This window comes from Apium graveolens, chromosome 1 (assembly GCF_009905375.1).
Source record: "Apium graveolens cultivar Ventura chromosome 1, ASM990537v1, whole genome shotgun sequence".
NCBI lineage: Eukaryota > Viridiplantae > Streptophyta > Magnoliopsida > Apiales > Apiaceae > Apium > Apium graveolens.
In genome coordinates, this window is record NC_133647.1 from 184,287,848 (window position 1) to 184,308,696 (window position 20,849).

At 32.8% G+C, this 20,849-nt stretch overlaps 2 protein-coding genes across 2 annotated transcripts; one reads left to right on the forward strand and one right to left on the reverse strand.

Moving 5' to 3' along the window:
* The first annotated feature begins 1,526 nt into the window (after positions 1–1,526).
* Positions 1,527–2,544, forward strand: LOC141722766 (casparian strip membrane protein 1-like). The gene is made up of 3 exons (XM_074525054.1): positions 1,527–1,785; positions 1,883–2,006; positions 2,131–2,544. Exons 1-3 carry the CDS (start codon positions 1,565–1,567, stop codon positions 2,347–2,349), a joined length of 564 nt encoding a protein of 187 aa, XP_074381155.1. The 5' UTR covers positions 1,527–1,564; the 3' UTR covers positions 2,350–2,544.
* Positions 2,545–5,236: 2,692 nt separating this feature from the next.
* LOC141673195 (NAC domain-containing protein 2-like) lies at positions 5,237–6,538 on the reverse strand. The gene is made up of 3 exons (XM_074479931.1): positions 6,313–6,538; positions 5,875–6,158; positions 5,237–5,778 (listed from the first exon to the last, which is right to left on the reverse strand). Exons 1-3 carry the CDS (start codon positions 6,476–6,478, stop codon positions 5,392–5,394), a joined length of 837 nt encoding a protein of 278 aa, XP_074336032.1. The 5' UTR covers positions 6,479–6,538; the 3' UTR covers positions 5,237–5,391.
* Between the last annotated feature and the right edge of the window lie 14,311 nt (positions 6,539–20,849).

The following is a 20,849-nucleotide window of genomic DNA, read 5'->3' on the forward strand; positions in this document are numbered from 1 at the left end:
CCATTAAATTTCTTGTTCACCAAGAACTATATCAGACTTATCCCTATATAAAGAGTACGTAGGCACATTGAGAGGGGTAAGAAATTGAGAGCTGAAACCATCTGCCCTAATCAATCTCAGCCACTAATTAACATACAAGAACCACTGTCATAAATCTTAATTCCGGCGAGAAACCTCAAACTTTGTTGATTACCAGATTCCTCCGTCAACACACAACAAATGTGATATTTGATCCGTCAAAACACAACAGGGTAAATTGTTCAAACTCAAGTCACTAGAGGGAGTAATGAACTAAACCCAAGTCCCAAATAACTGATGTTGATGATTTCGATGTAAGAAAAGAAAAGAAAAAACAATTGCTGTTAGCACAACATCTTAGTAAAACTATCAGTCAGTCAGTTGTCCATACATAAAAGATGGACTAGTTAATTGTGCCATCCGAAATAACACATTCATGGAAGATATGACAGACTACCTCAATCTATTTGGTTTGCGCATGAAAGCCCTGATCGGGAGCAAGATACAGAGCGGATGAATTATTATACAAGTTCAAAGCAGACCAGAAGTAGTAGATCACAATACAAGTTCAAAGCAGAGAGGTGTGGATTATTATACAAGTTCATAGCAGACTAGCAGTAGTAGATCACAATACAAGTTCACAACAGGAAGGTTTCCTACCACATTTCCCTAGATTTCCTGATTGTGAGCAAGATATAGAGCTGACTGATTATCACAATACAAGTTCATAGCAGACTAACAGTAGATCACAATACAAGTTCATAGCACGAATGTCCTAACAAAATCATGAGCCACTTAAGCTTCAGTGTAAAACGGCGTGTTTCTTAATTTCGTTGCAAATAAATCAAATTGGCTCACTGTTAAATTTCACTGCAAATAACTCAAAATTGGCTCACTGTCAATAACATATATCTTGCACATAACAGGATAAAAACAAAAATTACATTCATCATCCTTCAGGCTTCGTTCTAAACTACAAATTTTCATGCAGTTTGGCTCTAAATTTACAAATAAGATTTATAATGAAATGTGATTTATGAAACATAAATATACATTTATCCCGACATATTACAGGCATGTAATGATAATATTATTCATGAACAAGTTTTCGCGTTCACCTATCCTGACATTCAGTGTGCCTAATGCGTTGTTTATTCCCCTCAAGTACAAGGAATATTCACTTCAACAAATGATTTGCATACATAAGTTAAGCCGCCATAATCAGGATTAGGCATGGATTAATGGAGTTGGGTGGAGTAATTTTTTACACAAGATAAAAGCAAGTGAAGAGCAGGTAGAATCTTACTAACAGTTCAAACCAGCTACTAGTGTTCGTTTAATATTGTCACTTGTACGAACATTAACTTAATTACCATAATCATGTACCATATCCACATTAACCGAGTCTCGTTGGTGAATCGTTTGAAGCCTTGAACATATTCTAATCTGCAGATTAGTATATAAGTATGCATACATTCTCACATTTCATAACCAACTGAAAGCATAGAAACAACAGCTTAACTCATATTTTCTAGAGCTTATCAAAATGATGAAGGCATCCCAATATGAAGCTATTGAATCTTCTAAGCTTTCTCCTCCACCTCGGAGTAACAGAGGCATTTCCATATTAGACCTCATATTTCGAGTTATTGCACTTGGTGCGACCTTAGGAAGTTCAGTGGCCATGGCCACAAGTGAACAAGAACTCCCGTTTTTTACACGGTTCTTGAAATTCGATGCTCAGTATGATGATTTTCCAACTTTCGCGTAAGTTTATCTCAAGTTTTAGCTATTATACTCTCTTACATCAGTATGAAATATTAGAACAATTATCAAGAAGTCTAAAAGTTGTGTCTTTGTGCAGGTTCTTTGTTTTGGTAAATGCTCTAGCCTGTGGATATTTCGCTTTCTCTATTCCACTGTCAATCTTAAATATTGCCAGAAATGGAGCTGAAAGAAGCAGGGTTATCTTGATTATTTTGGATTCTGTAAGTAAAAATTCAACTCTTTATGCTTTTAAAATTAGTCAAAAGACTCAAAACTGATAACCTCTCTATATTACATATCTCAATCATAGACCTTAAAATTAATATACTTTCGTGTCTTTGCCAGGTAATGCTGGGACTACTCACTTCTGCAGCGTCTGCAACAACATCCATTTTGTATCTAGCGCATACGGGGAGTGGTTCGGCTAATTGGCCTGCAGTTTGCCAACAATTTAATGATTTTTGCCACCAAGCCTCTGGATCATTGATAGGTTCTTTTGGTGCAGTTGTCATTCTTATGCTGCTTATCATTATTCAGGGCACAGCATTAGCGCGACGACACTAAAACCTTCATCTGTAGACCATATACATGACGGGCGTGTGTGCATATGACTAGTTTAAAGCAACTAATTGTTGCGACAACTATGTTTCTTATCATCCGTGTGTACTAGAATGTGTGCTTATTTGCTTCCTAGTTGTAATGTTTGAAGTGTCATGTGTAATTGTGTATTAATTATCATTCACTGTTGTTTCAAGATTCCCGGACAATTGTTATCAGATTGTCTTAATGTAATATGTACAATTTATTCTCTGTTTCTAATTAAAGACTATGAACTATTGCACATCTATGACAATTCTATTTTTTCTAAAAAAAGAAAAATCTTCTAACAATCGATCATTACTTATTTATGTTAGAGGAACAAACCAGTGCATCTAAAACCTCCTAATGTTAGAGAAAGGCCGACGGGCTTTCTGAAGATCTTATATTATTATTATAACAGTTTCCTATGGAAAAGAAATTTTACCGGTACTATTTTATTGCGTAATTTCTGCTTAAATTTACAGTATTATTACGTGTTATCTAAATGAATTTACGAACTTCATCCTCCACCCATGGTTGTAAAAATCGGGAATCAGTACTAATCGGTTTAGGTATTGATTAGAGATTAATCGGCAAATCGGGAATTAATCGGAACAAAAATCGGATATATTTAAATATTTAAATATTATTTAATATATTTACCTTATTTATTATGAAATATATAATTTAAAAATAATTTATAAATATTAATCGGATTTCAAAAAATAAATTGATCAAATATTTTTTAAAAATTAATTAGATATTAATCGGGAATTTTTTTAAAAATCGGGAATTTTAAAAACACTGCTCCTCCGTCATAATTGAGCATTTCAATTGTCAACTACAAAAAGGAGCTGTCATGTGATTAACCTCGACCGGATAAGAGCGTAGAAACAATGAACCCGGAAACAGTAATTTTGCTAAGCACACAGATTACAAGCATGCACATAGTAAAATCATGAACCACTGTTAACTAGAAGTAACCGCTCATTTTGTTTTTGTCAGGAGGAAACACACATTCGAATTAATATAAAGTACACACATAAACACATAACAATATATTAACTTATATTATTAATCAAAATGTTTATCAATAATTTATCAATACATAACACCTCAATGATGTCCCAAACTGATACTTCAGTCAACCAATACTCAAACATCTCTCACACGATACATAAGACGAATACATCTCTTAAACATACACCAAAATAATAACATGACTATGTATATATAGCAATCACAAACTTAACCAACAATACATACATAATCTGATTACAATAATAATTGTCTGCCCATACAATTATTACTCATTCTTATTATGATGATAATTGTCAACACATATAATTATTACTCTTATGATAATAATTGTCAACAAATATAATTATTATTCAATTCAATTATGTCTTGCATCACCCAACCCATATTATATATTGGGTTTAATCTCAACAATTTAGGGTAATGGTTGAGTTCGTATTCCCTTACGAAAGGTCGTAAATTCGACTCATGACACGTATGTGCGTGATTAATTATAAAAAAAAAGAGAAGTAACCCCATATTTCTAATCAAACATGCCAGTATATTCCATTTAGAGGTGAAGTTTCGCAGTGGTACAATTATGTTAAATTTGAGTAGAGTATTCAAATTTTTTCTGTGTTCTCATTAACGTACAGAAGCAGAACTTGTGCATACAAACATAAGTAGAGACGAATGATCCCAATCACAGAATCAATTGTGGCTACAATTAGTTTTATGAGTTTTGACTGCTCAGTAGTAAATCCAACCAATAGTTGTAACAATCGCTAGTTGATTAGTTATCCTCCATTTAACTTGCGTATCAACTTGTCTACAATTAGATTACACAAGAAAGCACCAGAAGTCTTGATTGTTTAACTTACAGTCATTTTCACTTACCTATACCTATACACATTAACACATACATTTACCATAGTTGTAGAATCTAAATTTGAATTGACCGATATTCGAAAATTCAAGAACAAGCATCTTCCTGGTTATTCATATTAGTCGGGATTTAAAGTAAAATTTCTTCGATTTTAGATACGTTTAAACTCCGATTAGGCCCTTACTCATAACGTCAACGTATACGATACAAGTCCATAAACATACGATATTGAACCCATGCATGCACCAACGGCATTGAGACAATCCACACTAGGCAGCCATCTTCAACTGGTCCACGCGGGCATCATCATATCATACAATATTGTTTGTTCTGTGATGTTCTTGTCTACCCATTTGACCTTGCGATTTACGACCACTATTACACAACACGACAAAACTTACTAACCTCCCTCCAATCCTCTTGCTGTTTGCTGCCACGTGTACTAGATTACAAATATTGTTTTGCAACTTACATACTCTATCCTCTCCATTATTTTAAGCATACAATTAGAGAATAAACATTCCATCTTTTTCTTCGATAATGCGAATATGGGCGTCCGAATATCTACCAATACGAGCCTAGTATACGTGTTAAATTTTTTGCCATAGGTGCTAGAACTAAGTAGTACTCGGCAGCTTGTCATGTTGTTGGAGTTACCGATTCTCGTAAAATTTGAAGACGGTAAAAGTAACCGGTGATTAGCTAATGTATTTTGAGCGAGTGGAGAGCTGATAACTTAACATTAATGTTAGTGTGAACTAATGTATGTAGTGGGGTGATATGTTTTGGTGGTGTTAGATAGATTCAATGTTTTTCATGGACTTTTTTGACATTCCTTCTTTTATTCAATTTTAGTCAGCTACTATGCAGTTGTTTATTTACTGAACTCGTGACTTCAAAATTAGGCCAATTATATGTGTGAATGCACGCTGCCATAGTGCAAGATTGTAATTAAAGAAAAGGTTTGGATGATGAGATGAATTTAGAAAGGAGGGTGCAATACATGTACTGATTGCTCCATTTGGAAAGCAATTTTACAATTTTCTATAGCAATCTGAAGCATCATTGTTGCCTCTTAATGAATCAAACCTAGCCCTTGTCTTCTTTTTTTTCAGATTTTAAGTCTAGAACTCAAATATTGAGTTCACAAAAACTGACTGCTGGTTTAACATGTTACTTTCATTGTTCATTTGAAATTTGAGTGAATCTGCATAGGACTGTGACATTTCCCCCATCTCAACTGTCCGAGAAGGCGCCATGGTCATTATACTTTGGTTGTCGTAACTCGTTGTATTTTCATTCAACAGCTGTGAAATCGAACCAAAGTAGTCCATTTCCCACAGATGAGATAATGAGCTAGTCCTTGGGAATTCCAGTTTTGGTAGATCATTGACACAAGCATCTGCAACAGTGTAATTATTGGCCCGGAAATCGTCTACTTTTGGCTCCTCTTCGCAGACTCTGGCTGTGTTTTTCTTCTTGTATATCCTACACAAAACCCAATCATCCAACTGCAGAAACACAAACAAGTTGCAGATCAGGAAATGTTCGACCAACAGAAATTTACTTATAGCTTAAAAACATAATTATAGACAAAATTAACTTACCCTCATACTAGAACCATGCTGTTTGTTAGGAGAGGATCTTGATTCATTAAGTCTATATTCATGCATGATCCAATCAGATTTAGTACCCTTTGGCGGCTTCCCCTGGTAAAAAACAAGAGCTTTTTTCACACCAACATATTTAGCACCACTATAAATAGCCTTATCAGTGCCCGTGGCCTTCCAGTAACCCGAAACAGCTGCCCTGTTCGGGCGCGCCCCGTTCGGATACTTCCTGTCACGAGGACTGAAAAAATACCATTCATTTTCTCCAAATTCCGCCTTCTCTGCACATTTAAAAGGTCACAAAACCATTATTAGCGCGATAATTACTAATACAGTACCATCCCGATCAACGACAGCCTAGTGGTAAAAGCGTATCGTGTAATAACAAACTTAAAAAAAAACAATACTAGAAAAAATAAAGTGAACAAAATTTACCAGGGAGTTCCCATGGATCAAACTTGTAAATGTCGACTTCAGGGATTATAGAAACAGGGCATGGCCTTGATGAAGCTTGGTTTCGAAGATAAAACATGATTAACTCCTCATCAGTTGGATGGAATCTGAATCCAGGAGGAAGATTAGAGCTAGAGTTGATTGTCATTATATGAAATTATAGAACTGATCACAAGAATTAGAGAGAAGGATATAAGAGATTTGTAAAAGAAGAGTGTTTGAAATGTTTGAAAGGAGAAAGGAAGGCAATTTATTGAGAATTATTTTTGTCGTTTAGCAGGATAACATTACATCATCGAAAGATGGATTTGGATTTGATTGGTTAGTTTATTGACTTGTTGCATTACCTCGTATGATAGGATGTGTAATGTATGAATGTGGGTACAAATTATTATTATATTTTCTTACTTTATGATTTGGATAAAATTGTTATATTATTTGTTTATTCTATGCATGTTACCATACACACATGCTGCCAAATAAATAGACATCATCTATTTTATCCTTTGGGAGGAAAAAGAATATCCCTTTGTTTATCTTCTTCTTTTCTTTCTTTGTAGCTTTTTACATTTTGTTTTCTTTATCTTAGCTTCACATCCTTCCTTTATCTCTTTATCTCCATTTTCAACCATAGTATTACACTTAGTTGAGATCATTTTACACTTTGAATTAGATACACTAAACTTTTAATAATCAACTCCATCTAACTTCATTCGACCTGACTCGACTCGATTTATCTGAATTAACATACATATTTGTGTTTTGATAAATTATTCAGTTGTTTAAGAATTTATCACTTATTTTCAAAAAGTTTAAAAAAAATTAAATTTAAATTACCTATAATTTAATTCTATGGTTATACTTGGAATCAGACAAAAGGTTTATGGACTAACAAACTTATTGAACATATAAAATGAAATACAGTCAAATTATTAATCGGTTAAAAGCAAGTGGATTTGAATGTTTTTCTTCACCAAAGAGGGGAACAAAGATGTAATGTCAAAAATATATAAAATTAGAGTATGAAATATTCAAGCACTCCTTATGAAGAAGTCAATAACACAAAGAGTGTGGCTTGTTAAATAAAAAAAGACTTTCCCACTAGAGAATGCACATCTGGCATGTAATAATATGAACTCCAAGCTTTCAGTAGCTGTCAGCTGCTATTAGAAAGTCGACACGTGTAAGTTAATTATGAAAAGTTTAAAAATCAAGATAAACATCGAGAAAAAAACTTTAGGTTTAGTTGCTTGTGGTACTTATCAAGCCACCTCATCTGTAATTTTTCCGAATATTGTTACTGGCTTGCGAGTTCAAAGAGGAAAAAAGAGTACTTAATTAATTGTATTCGAGCACGTGTAATCAACTTAAAGATTAGGATCAGTTCACGTGGCGTGGTCAAATCCTTCTAATCAAGATTAGGCATTATTTAATTTTTAATTAAGTTGACGCCGTCTTTATTTGGTCGTGACTTTCTTTAACTTTTTTCAGTATATGTAGTAGAAAATTATATTAGTGCTAACTTAAAACCCCCCGGGCGATGCACCGATTTTAAAGATTTTTTTTAATATTATATAATTTTTTTTTAAAAAGTACTTGAATTCAATTCTTAATTATGTTCATTCAAAATTTTAAATGATATGATTTCATGATAATTATATAAGTGAATGCATATGTTCATAATTTTTTAGAATATTTAAACTTATTTAAAGTGATAATATTGGTAATGGGGGAAATATTATTATAATTAAATTATTATTTTATTGAGAGTAAAAATATAATGTCTCAATTTAGCAATATATATATATAATGTCTCCATTATGCTGGGAGCTTAAAAAATATTATTTTAGCATGGTAATTACTTAATCAATTAACTATAACTCTATGAAAGATATTTGAAAAATACAATATTACTGATTGAACGATATAATTTTATTTATAATTTTAAGTGTATTTAAAAAAATATATTTATGTTTTAAATAAAATTTAATTTTTTATTTCACATAAATAGGATACGAATTGTACTTAGTCTAATATTAATTTGATTTATCTTGTACAGTGATTTACATTATTTTATTTTATCCTGATGCCCAATACACCAACCAAATCAAACTAATTATTTTTAATTTAATTTTAATTTTTTTAAAGTCTGGATCAATAAGATAATTTTATTTTAGACTGAATAATTAGTATATATATATATTTTTTTTGGTCGAATTGTATTTTTATTTTAGTTTTGTGTTAGTCTGAATCAATTGTATAATAATATATTTTTTATCCTCGATAAATAAAATATATTATTTTTTTAATCTAAATTCATTAGTATAATTTTTTTAGGAAGATTGATAGTATTATTATTGTATCTTAACCCGAATCACATTATATATCAAATAAATCTTAAGAATTATATTTAGTTTGTTTAAATTTAATTTAACCCGAAATAACAAATTAGAATGGTATAGGGCTCTATATGAATTTAAATTTAAATTGGTACAAAAATTTGAATTTAATATAAATTATAGTGATATAGAGTTCGATATAAAATAGAATTGAAATTGGTAAAGTAATAGAGGAAGTTGACTTCAATATCAATTAGAATTAGAATTGATCGACCCAATAATTAGAATTAGAATAATTAAATAAGGGTAATTAACTAATTTCAGTAAGTACCGACCGACTACCAAACTTTTAATGTTTCGTCTATTTAGTATAGATATAGTATAGATGTTGTTACAACTAATTTTGTCAATTTTTTTATTTTAAATAAATACTATCCTTAAAGGAAAAATCTCAAAATAAGTTTTAAAATGATAATTCATATTACAACAAGCAGGTTTATTAAATTTATGAGCAACTAACTAATAAAAAAAATAAGAACTCAGTTTTGTGAAAAAAAGTTTGGGAGTTTCTTTTTTTTTTTGAAATATTTGTAGAAAGAAGAATATGTACTTTTATATCTAAGCATTGGATAATTAAAATGATTGTTTCAGTTCTTTATTATGTATTGATTATTGAACGGAATTGGATTTGTGATCCCCCTCTTTGGAAAAAAAAAGAGTTAAGAAAATAGGTAAATCAATTAAAGTGTAAGTACGGTTTTAGTTAATTAATTAACAATAACTGTGTAGTTTGTTGTACACATGCGGAAAGTGTCTTTAAGTATTATTATCACATAAACGTATATACATTGTATCTGGTGGGATCGGTAACTTTATTGACCATCCCTTTTTATTTTTTACTTCACATTCTGTTTCTCTCCTACTTCCTTCTTTTCTCATAACTTAATGCACGCATTTATATTCTTATTACCGGTGACCTAGCAATATTGTTACATTACATTGCTTCATATTTTGGACCAGTGCCTTACACACATACTCATTCGGGTGTGTTTGCCTTTTTATATACGATACAAAATACATAATCATGATGATTGTGATTTTGTGACGATTTTGTATTTATTTTTCGATTATACAATACAAAATATATAACATTAATGTATTAAATATTAATATTTATAATAAATATTCGTATATTTATGATAGATACATATGTATTTATTTTTAAAACAATAGTTAATTTTATAATATTGTATTTATATGTGATCTAAATATATATTTTTACTATTTTTTTGTAAAATTTGATCTAAAAATCTTATATTTGTATTTATTTATTTTAATTAATATTTAATTTTACACAAAACGAAAATAGACAAATACAGACAAATACGAAAGTATACACGAATTTTAAATATATATCAATTTTGTGTTTGACACATTCGACTATATAAAATACAAAATATACAACATTAATGAATTGACAAGTCTACATCTGAGAGTGTCAAATTATAGTTATTTTTTCATTTTGAAAATAACAATAATGTATGTAATTTCTATCTTCCCCGTAATTAACATAATAAAAGGAAGGACAAAAAGAAAATCACGTGGTACATATAATGTGACTGCGTTTTGAGTATTTGAAGTCGCAAGGTTTAATTAAAGAACTAAAAATGATAAAGAAGTTGGTATCAATGCATGTGCGGATATATAACACGATTGTGTAAAATTGGTGCAATGTGTTAGCTGTTAGTTGTGGATAGTTTCAACAAAGTTAGTTTAGCAACCTTTGTCTTATGCTAGCATGGGAATAATTTGGAAACAAGTGAAGTGAGTATAAAAAAAACAAGAAATTTAATTGTGTTGGATGGAATTCAATTTTGCACCTATAAATTTCAAATGACGCTTGACTCGGTTTGTTAATACATCACCAAACAATTGGGCTCAACTTATAATGACCTACTGTATTTGCATAATGGTTGTAGTTATTTCTATGGATAATTTGCTTTGGTTCTTGCATACATATGCAAGTGTTCTGTAGGAACGACCGACGAGGATTAGGGCTAAGGATGAAAAAATGTGCTTGTAAAATACAGGCGAATAACTTACCATACGAATCGACAATGATGGTACACAAGATGATTCACCGGAGATTACTGATTAAGTGAATGGAAAACAATTGATCATATAATATTTGAAATTAGCCTGCTCCAACTCGAGTCTATAAAATAGGGTTCGACTCCACTCGAACTCGTTATCAAACTCGAGTTCGAACACAATTTTGGATTTAATAAAAAAATTCGAGTTGAGCCAAATTTTTTTGAACTCGATTCGAACTTGACTCGATAAAATTAAATTTGAACTCGACTCGACTCAGTTCAAACTCGATTTATTTTTAAAAAAAAATATTTTCAACCCACTATCTAGAAAAACTAATTTTACAAACTAATTCGCTGATTTTTCATTTAATTTAAAAATTCTTTCACAGACTTTTTTTTTGCTAATTAATTTTTTGACAAAGTTATTCGATACCCGATGGTTATTGGAATGGGTCACCGGTCGTCACCATTTTCCAACCGATAGCGTTTCATAGGGTTGAATTTTTTTTGCATCTTTCTCAAACATTTGTTAGACTCGGGCGAGCTTAAAGATTGCTGAATCCTGGAAAGATATAAAATCTACTTCAAAAACTTGAAAGGCAAGTATTATAAAGTTAATATAATACATTTGAAAGACCCAAAATTAGGATTTTAGCGAATACCGGGTGTACGGTTAAGAAAAACTTGAAAATTAATTGAATCATAGAATGCTCAAGTTGAAAACCAGGGAAAAAAATGCTTGCCATGTACAGTACTAATTACCCCAGGAGCGATAGTAAATTAAGCTGTTTTGTGTAAATATTTTTTTGGGAGGTAATATGTGCACACCCTACATTTGTACGTGCACACTTTTTTTGATATTGAAACCGACATATCATTTTATTCATATTTAACTTAAGTCTACTTTCATCTTCAACTAGGATAATTTGGTCATAATTGAGTGTGCACCTATATAAATCAGGTTGTGCACATATCAGCTCCCAATTATTTTTTGGTTTGGCAAATAATGAAACACAATCTAATCAGAGGATGCTCAAGTGGAAATGTAGTGAGAGAATCTGATATTAAAGCTCAATCCGGAGCCATTAAAGATCGACTATGGCTAATTATCAATAGAGATAGATTGTATATATATATATATATATCTACAACAATTGTATTGATTAGAAAGAAGAAGATATGATGTTCTTTTCCATCCGTTTCTTATATTCATACCAAGAGAAATGTCAAGTTTGTAACAAATTTTCCCGCCTAAATCTAAATATTTTTATTATAATTTAAATACTTGAATATGCCAATTACCCCCCCCCCCCAAATTGGACTTCACGAAGGTTCAAACAAAAGACCAAGCTTGAGAGATAGTTCTTTGTGTTGAGCAACGCACAAAGGCTTTGTCATGATATCCGCAAGTTGCAGAAAAGTTCTAATATGAAAAATCTTGATGAAGCCAGAATTAACAAAATCTCGAATGAAATGACAAGTAACAATGTTGTCACAATAGAGATTAATAGGTGTTGAAATAGAAACCTTAAGATCAATGAAAAAGCATTCTAACCAGACATGTTCACTAGTAGTATAACTCATACTACGGTATTCAGCTTCAACAATCCTCATAGAAACTGTCTTTTACTTCTTAATTTTCTAAGAAATCAAAGAGGAACCAAGGAAAATAGCACCAGATAATGACCAAGCAGAAAAGGGATAAGTGCCCCAATCAGCATCACAGTATTCTGTTAATTTAGATAAATGTTTGCCTTATAAAACAAACCAACATTAAAGTGCCTTTGAGATAGTGTAACACATGTTGTGCATCATTCAAATGAGATTGTGCAGGTGTAGATAGAAATTGAGACAATTATTGAACAACATAGGAGATATCAGGTCTGGTGAGGTTCAAGTAAAGTAACTTGCCAGCCAACCTTCTGTAAATTTCAGGATCAGAAAGTGTTGAAGTGTCATCAATGCTTAATTAACTGCAAACCTTTTGACAAAGGAAAAACAACAAGAGTACAGTTGAGCATTTAGTATCCTTAAGTAAATCAAGGATGTATTTGCGTTGATTAAGTCTGATGCCAGAAGCATCCCTAGAAACTTCAACCCCAAGAAATTATTTAAGATCACCTAGATCCTCGATAGTAAAAACCCTTATGTAAATTAGATTTGATACTCTGAATTGCATCAAAATCATTTCTAGTAAAAAGTAAATCATCCACATAACAGACAGTGGTTGTAAAAGAAGTGTCTTATTATTTGACAAATAAGGAATAATCTTGAGTAGATTAATTGTAACCCATGTCAATCAAAAATTTAGTCAGTTCAATGTTTCATTGCCTGGAAACCTGTCTTAAGCCATAAATGGATCTTTTTAATTTGTAAACGAAGCCTGGAGGAACATCATAGCCAGGAGGAGGTGTCATGTAGATATCCTCATCAATAAAACCATGAAAAAATGCATTATTTATGTCTAAATGTTGAAGGTGCCAATTGTTTGCAGCAATTAAGGCAATTAAACATCTAATAGTAGTAAACTTGGCCACATGACTAAAAGTATGTTTGAAATCCCTTACCTTAATCTGTTTATCCCCTCTTTCCACTAATATGGCTTGGCACCTTTCCACAGAATCATCAGGGTTAAATTTATTTTTAAAAACCCATTTTGAACCAATAACATGAGCATCATGAGGTAAAGGTGTCATATCCCAAGTTTCATTTGCCTCAAGAGCAACTATCTCTTTTTGCATAGCTTCAACCCATCTAGGGTCCTCTTTAGCTTGCTTATAAGATGAAGGTTTAGAGGTATTTAAAACAGAATTAAGACTTATCAAATTGTGATGATCAAGATTAGACAATGATGGTTTAGAAAACACATTAAAAATGTGTTATGTAACAGGAGAAGCAAGAGAAGTAGACTTGCCAGTGAGAAGAACAAAATCATCAAGCTTCTTAGGTAACTGAGAAACTCTAGAAGTTCTTCTAAGTAAAAACAATATTAGATGTAATATGTGAAATGAATATATCAGAAGAAGTAGATGTAGGAGAGTCTGGAGAAGTATAATCAATGATGGAAGATAAGAAGAAATAGGTGTTATCACTTCAGAATCAAATTCAGAAACAACTGGATTGACCTGAGGTAGATTAGGGGCAATAGGAGAAGAAACATGAGTTTTGAATGGAAAACAATCCTCCTTAAAAACAACATCTCTACTAAGAAAAACTTGATGAGTTGCATGATCATATAATTTGTATCATTTTTGAGCATAAGGATAACCAAGTAAAATACATCTTCTAGATCTAGGAGCTAATTTATCTGTTGTTTTGATAGCAGGAAAACATAAACAACCTATGGTTCTTAGATTCTCATAAGAAGCAGATTTTTTTTATTAAACCCTCATAAGGTATTTTCCGGCCTAAAATAGAATTAGGCATCAAATAAATAAGGTAAGTAGCATCCAAAATACAATCACCCCATAATTTAGTTGGAAGATTAGCATGAATCCTTATGGCTCTAGATGTATCCAATAAATGCCTATATTTTCTCTCTACCCTACCATTCTATTGAGGATTCCCAACAATACTTTTCTGATGAACTATCCCTCTAGAAGCAAAAAGATTGGCACAATTTTGTTGTACTATTTTTGTTCCATTATCAGACCTAACAAACTTAACAGAAGTTTGATAATGATTATCAACATAAACCAAAAAGGCCTGAATAATACTAAAAACTTGATTCTTGGTTGTAAGTAAATGAGTCCAAGTGACTCTGTAAAAATCATCCAAGATAGTCAAAAGATATCGACCTCCAGTCAAATCGGAGTCTGATATGGGCCCATAAATTTATATGCAATAAATGAAATGATGCAGGAGCAATAGATAGTGAATCATTGAACGGTAATTTGTGATATTTAGCAAGAATACAAGAATCACAACTGAATTTATCATGAAATTTGTTACAAGAAAATAAATTGGACAAGTGTTTCATTTTCCCTATAGAAGCAAGTCTTAATCTTGCATGAAACACATTCAAAATAGGAATAATATTGGAATTCAGACATTGTTGAGAAATGAGATTACAAGATTGAGTTTCAGAAGAAAGAAACTTGTAAAGATCATTTGATCTTGTACCAACAACCTTGATAGTATTAGTTGAAAGGTCCTGAAATAGATTTGAATCTTTATCAAATTTAGCAATTAAATTGTTGTTATCCAACAACTTGCCAACTGATAAAAGATTATGATAAAAATCTGGAACATACAAAATATTGGTAAGTCGAATGTGAGGAAACAAAGATACTGTTCCAGATTGAGAAACCAGTTTACAAGAACCATCTGGTAAAGCAATTTTAATAGGTTCTTGAAGAATTTGTAAATCATCAAATAATGACGAGAAAAAAACCATATGATCACTAGCTCTTGTATCAATTATCCATGATGCATAATTTGCAGAAGAACTAACAGTGGATACAGAGACAATACCTGCAAAGTTGACAAAGTCGGAATCATGTTCCAAGATAGACAATCCTGCAATTTATTGCATCATCTTTGTGATTTCAATGTAGACATGTGAAACCAGCCGAGGATCCATAGTTGAGAAGTGGGACAAAGATGTGAACCAGATGACACATCCAGAGGAGATGCTCCAAGAAGACCAGAAGTATTAGCAACATTAGCTGCAAATTTGGTAGAAACACCAGAATTCGTTCATTTAAGATTCATATACCAATATGGAACTCCAGTTAATTTGAAATATTGATCCACATTATGTCCTTTTTTCTTGCAATGATCACATGTCAAGTCAAGCTTAGACCTCTTAAAATCCTTCTTATTTTGAAAAGACCTTGGAAAAGAAAATGAAGGCTTATTGCTGTAAAATACACTAACATTAGGAACCTTAGCCAGGTTAACAGTAATACTGTAACACCCCTTTTTTAATAATAAAAAGAGATATTACTTAAAATCCATAAACCTGCAAACAGAGCACTAATATATTTCTAAACAATAATTAAACAATCTAAAATCTCCAAAATAATATAAAATCTCCAAACTGTCTAAACCAATAATATAAATGTAGAAATCTCTATTTAAATAATTAAGTCTAGATAATGAGAAAGTCTGAAATTCTAATCAATGAAATGGGGTAGCTCTCCATCACACAATACCAGATGCCCCTAAGCACCTGCCAGAAAAAGAATACGGCATGAGCAAAATGCCCAGTACGGATTTGGAATACAATTTATAAAACAAAAGATCAAAATAAATAATCTGCAGTTTACAATAAAATAATAATTTTAAAAATAAGTAAAGCTGAAGCAACGAGGGGATATGATATTTCATACCGAGATTAGAACGGATACATATACACACATCATATGGTACCTAATGCGTGTAACAGAATGGATAACGTGTACGGCATATACAACGTAAGCATAAATCAAATCATAAATCAAACTCTGGGTGCACCCACGTATCCTGAATAAATATCAAATGCGCAAAAGCTCCTCCCAAGAGCTAACAGAAGGATACGCCATGACCAATCACACTGTCACGGAAGTGTCATATCACTGGTGCCGCAATGACATGGCTATAGTACCCCTACAGCTAGTTAACTCGGTATACCCTATATCTCTAAGGGTTCAAATAAAAATATTGTCGCAAAATTTAAAACTCACCTGAGACAAATGATATAAATTTCCAAAGCAGGAGGGTGTCATAAATAATTTTTGAAAATCACATAAACAGATATTTATAATTTCTAAATCAATTTTAAAATAATTTTTGAAAGTCAAAACAGTTAGATGAAATATTTAATGAAACGAACATGATATAGAAATGAGTGAATCAAATATATCCAAATGCTGAGAGGAGCGCTGAATTGTTAGGAATGTATGTGCATTAGTTTGATGATATGTTTAACAAAATACTTAAGTAGAAATTTAGTGTCTGTAGCCTCAACGGATAAGACCACTTTGGCTATCCGTTGATGGTGTAGCTTTACTTAGAAATAAGTCTAGTGTTGTAGCATATTTCAGTCTCTGTATTTAAAATGTAATTCTTGGAAGTTGAGAGAAACTATGAGTCATGTTGACTACTAGATGATATGCAGATAGGAAGGCCAATTGTAAATACTTCATGCCTTGTAATTTTGTATAAGTGAAGTGGTATCAACGGATGACTTAAAGACCTTCAACGGATGAGAAGCTAAGCTTCAACGGATGTCTCTAAAGCTTCAACGGATAAAGTCATCAACGGATAACATCCTTCAACGGATGAGTGCATCAACGGATGAAAGCTTCAACGGATAACATCCTTCAACGGATGAGTGCATCAACGGATGAAAGCTTCAACGGATGTTCTGATGATTAGCCGTTGATAAGGGGTAGTTGTACCTACAAACAGAGGCACATGGGTTGATAGAGACAACTGAGATGTGGTAGCCGAATTTCAGGAACAACAGAAAAAGCAGCTGTTCTTCTCTAGTACAAAGATGCAATAGTCAACAAAGTACTGGAGTGAACAGGAAAAGAAGCAAGTGAAGATCTTATTTTATTACTGTATTTTATATTGTTCTTCACTTGTACACTTGGTAATATATAAACCAAGTAGAAGCTAGTAATTAGAAGAGAGATTTTCCAGAGCTGTTTAGAAAAATATTGAGAGAAAATTCATCTAGTTTGTACTAGGATGCAGCTGTGATCAACATTGTTTAATCACAGATTTTCTAAAATACCATCTCTGGTGGAACAACAAATCCACCAGAAAAGTTTTTAAGGTCTGTTGTGTTCTTTACATTTGTGCTTGAATATATATCTGTCTGTATTAGCTTAAAGCAATTCACACACTTGTTCTTCTTGAACACACAACTTTCATAAACTGCTCAAAACTTGAAAAAGTTTTGAGATTTACATTCAACCCCCCTTCTGTAAATCTCATTGTTAGTCCACTAGGAATAACAATTGGTATCAGAGCAGGCTCTTGACATACAAAGAGTTTAAAGATCTTGGAATCTAACAAAGATGAGTAAGAAGGATATTGGAGTAAAGATCCCAGTTCCTGACAAAGACAGTTATCACCATTGGAAGGTGAAAATGCACCTTCATCTACTCTCCCAAGATGAAGGTTATGTAAACTGCATTGAGAATGGTCCTCACATTCCCCACAAAGTAGCAACAGTTGCTACAGCCACAGTTGCTGTTGGTCAATCCATTCCAAAACCTAGAGCAGAATGGACAATGGAAGACACAGAAGAAGTCCACAAGGATAAGAAGGCTATGAACATTTTGTTTAATGGTCTTAACATGGATATGTTTGATAATGTGATAAATTGCACAACTGCCAAAGAGGTTTGGGACACAGTTCAACTACTGTGTGAAGGTACAGAACAAGTGAAAGAAAACAAAATGCAGCTTCTCATTCAACAGTATGAATACTTTCATTTTGAAGAAAATGAATCTTTAAATGAAACATTCAATAGGTTCCAAAAGCTGTTGAATGGACTGAAGCTGTATGGAAGAGTGTACCAGGTGAAGGATTCAAATCTTAAATTTTTAAGATCCTTGCCAAAGGAATGGAAACCCATGACTGTCTCCTTAAGAAACTCTCAAGATTATAAGGACTTCACTCTTGAAAGATTGTATGGAATCTTGAAGACTTATGAACTAGAGCTGGAACAGGATGAGGTATTGGAGAAGGGGAGAAAGAAAGGAAGTTCAGTTGCATTGGTAGCTGAAGATGAGAGGAAATGCAGACAAGAAACTGCGAGATCTACATCAAACTCCAAAGATGGTATAAGAAATCAGGAATCAAGCAAGGGGAAAGAGCAAGTTGCTGAAAATGAAGACAACTCCAGCCAAGATGACTCAGATGGTATTGATGAGCATCTTGCATTTCTGTCCAGAAGATTTGCAAAGATGAAATTCAAGAAAAACACTAGAGCCACTAAACCTCACAAAAACACTGTGGACAAATCCAAGTTCAAGTGTTTCAATTGTGGTATAAGTGGACACTTTGCAGGTGAGTGCAGAAAGCCAACTTCTGAAAAGAAGAAATTTGAACAAGTAGATTACAAAAAGAAATATTTTGATCTACTCAAGCAAAAGGAGAGGGCTTTCATTACTCAAGAAAGGGACTGGGCAGCTAATGGAGATGAAGAGGATGAAGATGTGGAGTATGTCAACCTTGCTCTCATGGCTGATTCTGAAGAAAATGAAGTTAGTTCATCAAGCAATCAGGTAATCACTACTGACTTAACACAGCTTACTAAAGAAGAGTGCAATGATGCTTTTAATGACATGTCTACCGAATTGTATCATTTGCGTGTGTCTCTTAAATCTCTTGCTAAAGAAAATAGTAGGATTAGAGAGAACAATCTGTTTTTAAGTAATAGAAATGCTTTGTTAGAAGATAAGATGATTGACCTAGAGAAAACAAAGTTGCATTGTATATCTGTTGAAAATGAACTAGCTGAATCTGTTAAGAAAGTAGAAATACTTTCCAATCAATTAGAGAAAGAGCAAGAGGTGATTAAAGCCTGGAAGACATCTAGGGATGTAAGTGCTCAAATTGCTAAGGTCCAAGGAATTGAATCATTCTGTGAAACTGCCTGGGATAAAAATAAAAAGAAACTGGAATTAATTGATGGGCTGTCAACGGATGTGGAATCAACGGATGATGAAAGTTATCCGTTGAAGGAAGAAAAGGAGCATCCGTTGAAGGTTCCTCAATCAAAACAGGCAGATGTTTCTAAAAGAGAGAATCTAAAGAAACTCAACAAAAAGTTTGGTTCAACTTCAAAGAACTTTGTCAAAGAAGAAGCAAGCACATCCAAAGATGTCAGTAAGGTGAATGTAGGGCACATGACCTTAGAACAGTTAAATAATAGGCTCAAGATGGTTGAGGATAAAAAGGAATCTAAAAGAAAATCCAACAGAAATGGGAAGGTAGGAGTTAATAAACACAACAATTACACACCTGATAGGTATGCTCCTAGAAAAAGCTGTGTGCATTGTAGTAGTGTTAATCATCTATCTGCTAGTTGTAAATCCATTAAGAAGACTCCCATAAATGTACCCTCTTCTATGCCTAATATGTCTGCATCACCTCTGCATGCTATGCCTGTTATGTCTCAACAAAATCCTTATGCACATTTTGTAAACATGCCATATTTTAACAATCCTTATCTTGCTGCATTTAGTATGCCTCAAATGCCATACAATATGCCCATATGGAATAACATGTTTGCACAATCAATGCCTAATAATTTTACAAATGTGCTAAATGATTCTGTGACTAACCCTACACCTCAACCAACTACATCTAAGACCAAGGTTGACTCAAACTTACCTAAGTCTAAAGATGCAGGAGGAATGAAGTCTAGGAGAAAGGCTAACAAGAATGGACCCAAGGAAACTTGGGTACCAAAATCAAATTGATTGATTTTATGGTGTGCAGGGAAATGGAAGAAATCTATGGTACTTGGACAGTGGTTGTTCAAGACACATGACAGGAGATTTCTCCCTGCTCACAGAGTTCAAGGAGAGAGCTGGCCCTAGCATAACCTTTGGAGATGACAGCAAAGGGTTTACTATGGGATATGGCTTGATTTCAACAAGGAATGTCATCATTAATGAAGTTGCATTAGTTGATGGTCTCAAGCACAATTTACTGAGCATCAGTCAACTATGTGATAGAGGGAATACAGTTTCCTTCAATTCTGAAGCCTGTGTTGTCACTAGTAAGAAAGACAACAAAGTGGTTCTAACTGGAGTTAGAAAAGGAAATGTGTACATAGCTGACTTCAACTCTACAGATGCAGAATCCATTACTTGTCTCTTCAGCAAAGCAAGCACAGTTGAAAGTTGGCTATGGCACAAGAAGCTATCTCACTTGAATTTCAAGACAATGAATGATCTAGTCAAAAAGGACTTAGTTAGAGGAATCCCTCTAGTTGAATTCTCAAGGGATGGTTTGTGTGATGCTTGTCAGAAAGGCAAACAAAGGAAAACATCATTCAAAAAGAAGCTTGAAACAACAATTGATGAACCATTACAGCTGCTACATATGGATTTGTTTGGACCAGTCAATGTATTGTCTA

Excerpts from the sequence above, each read along its gene's own strand:
- LOC141722766 (XM_074525054.1), top strand. The coding sequence starts at position 1,565 with ATGATGAAGGCATCCCAATATGAAGCTATTGAATCTTCTAAGCTTTCT. Across the intron at positions 1,786-1,882 it reads GATGATTTTCCAACTTTCGC|GTTCTTTGTTTTGGTAAATG; the intron begins GTAAGTTTATCT and ends GTCTTTGTGCAG. Across the intron at positions 2,007-2,130 it reads TCTTGATTATTTTGGATTCT|GTAATGCTGGGACTACTCAC; the intron begins GTAAGTAAAAAT and ends TGTCTTTGCCAG.
- LOC141673195 (XM_074479931.1), bottom strand. The coding sequence starts at position 6,478 with ATGACAATCAACTCTAGCTCTAATCTTCCTCCTGGATTCAGATTCCAT. Across the intron at positions 6,159-6,312 it reads TGATCCATGGGAACTCCCTG|AGAAGGCGGAATTTGGAGAA; the intron begins GTAAATTTTGTT and ends TTAAATGTGCAG. Across the intron at positions 5,779-5,874 it reads AGCATGGTTCTAGTATGAGG|TTGGATGATTGGGTTTTGTG; the intron begins GTAAGTTAATTT and ends GTGTTTCTGCAG.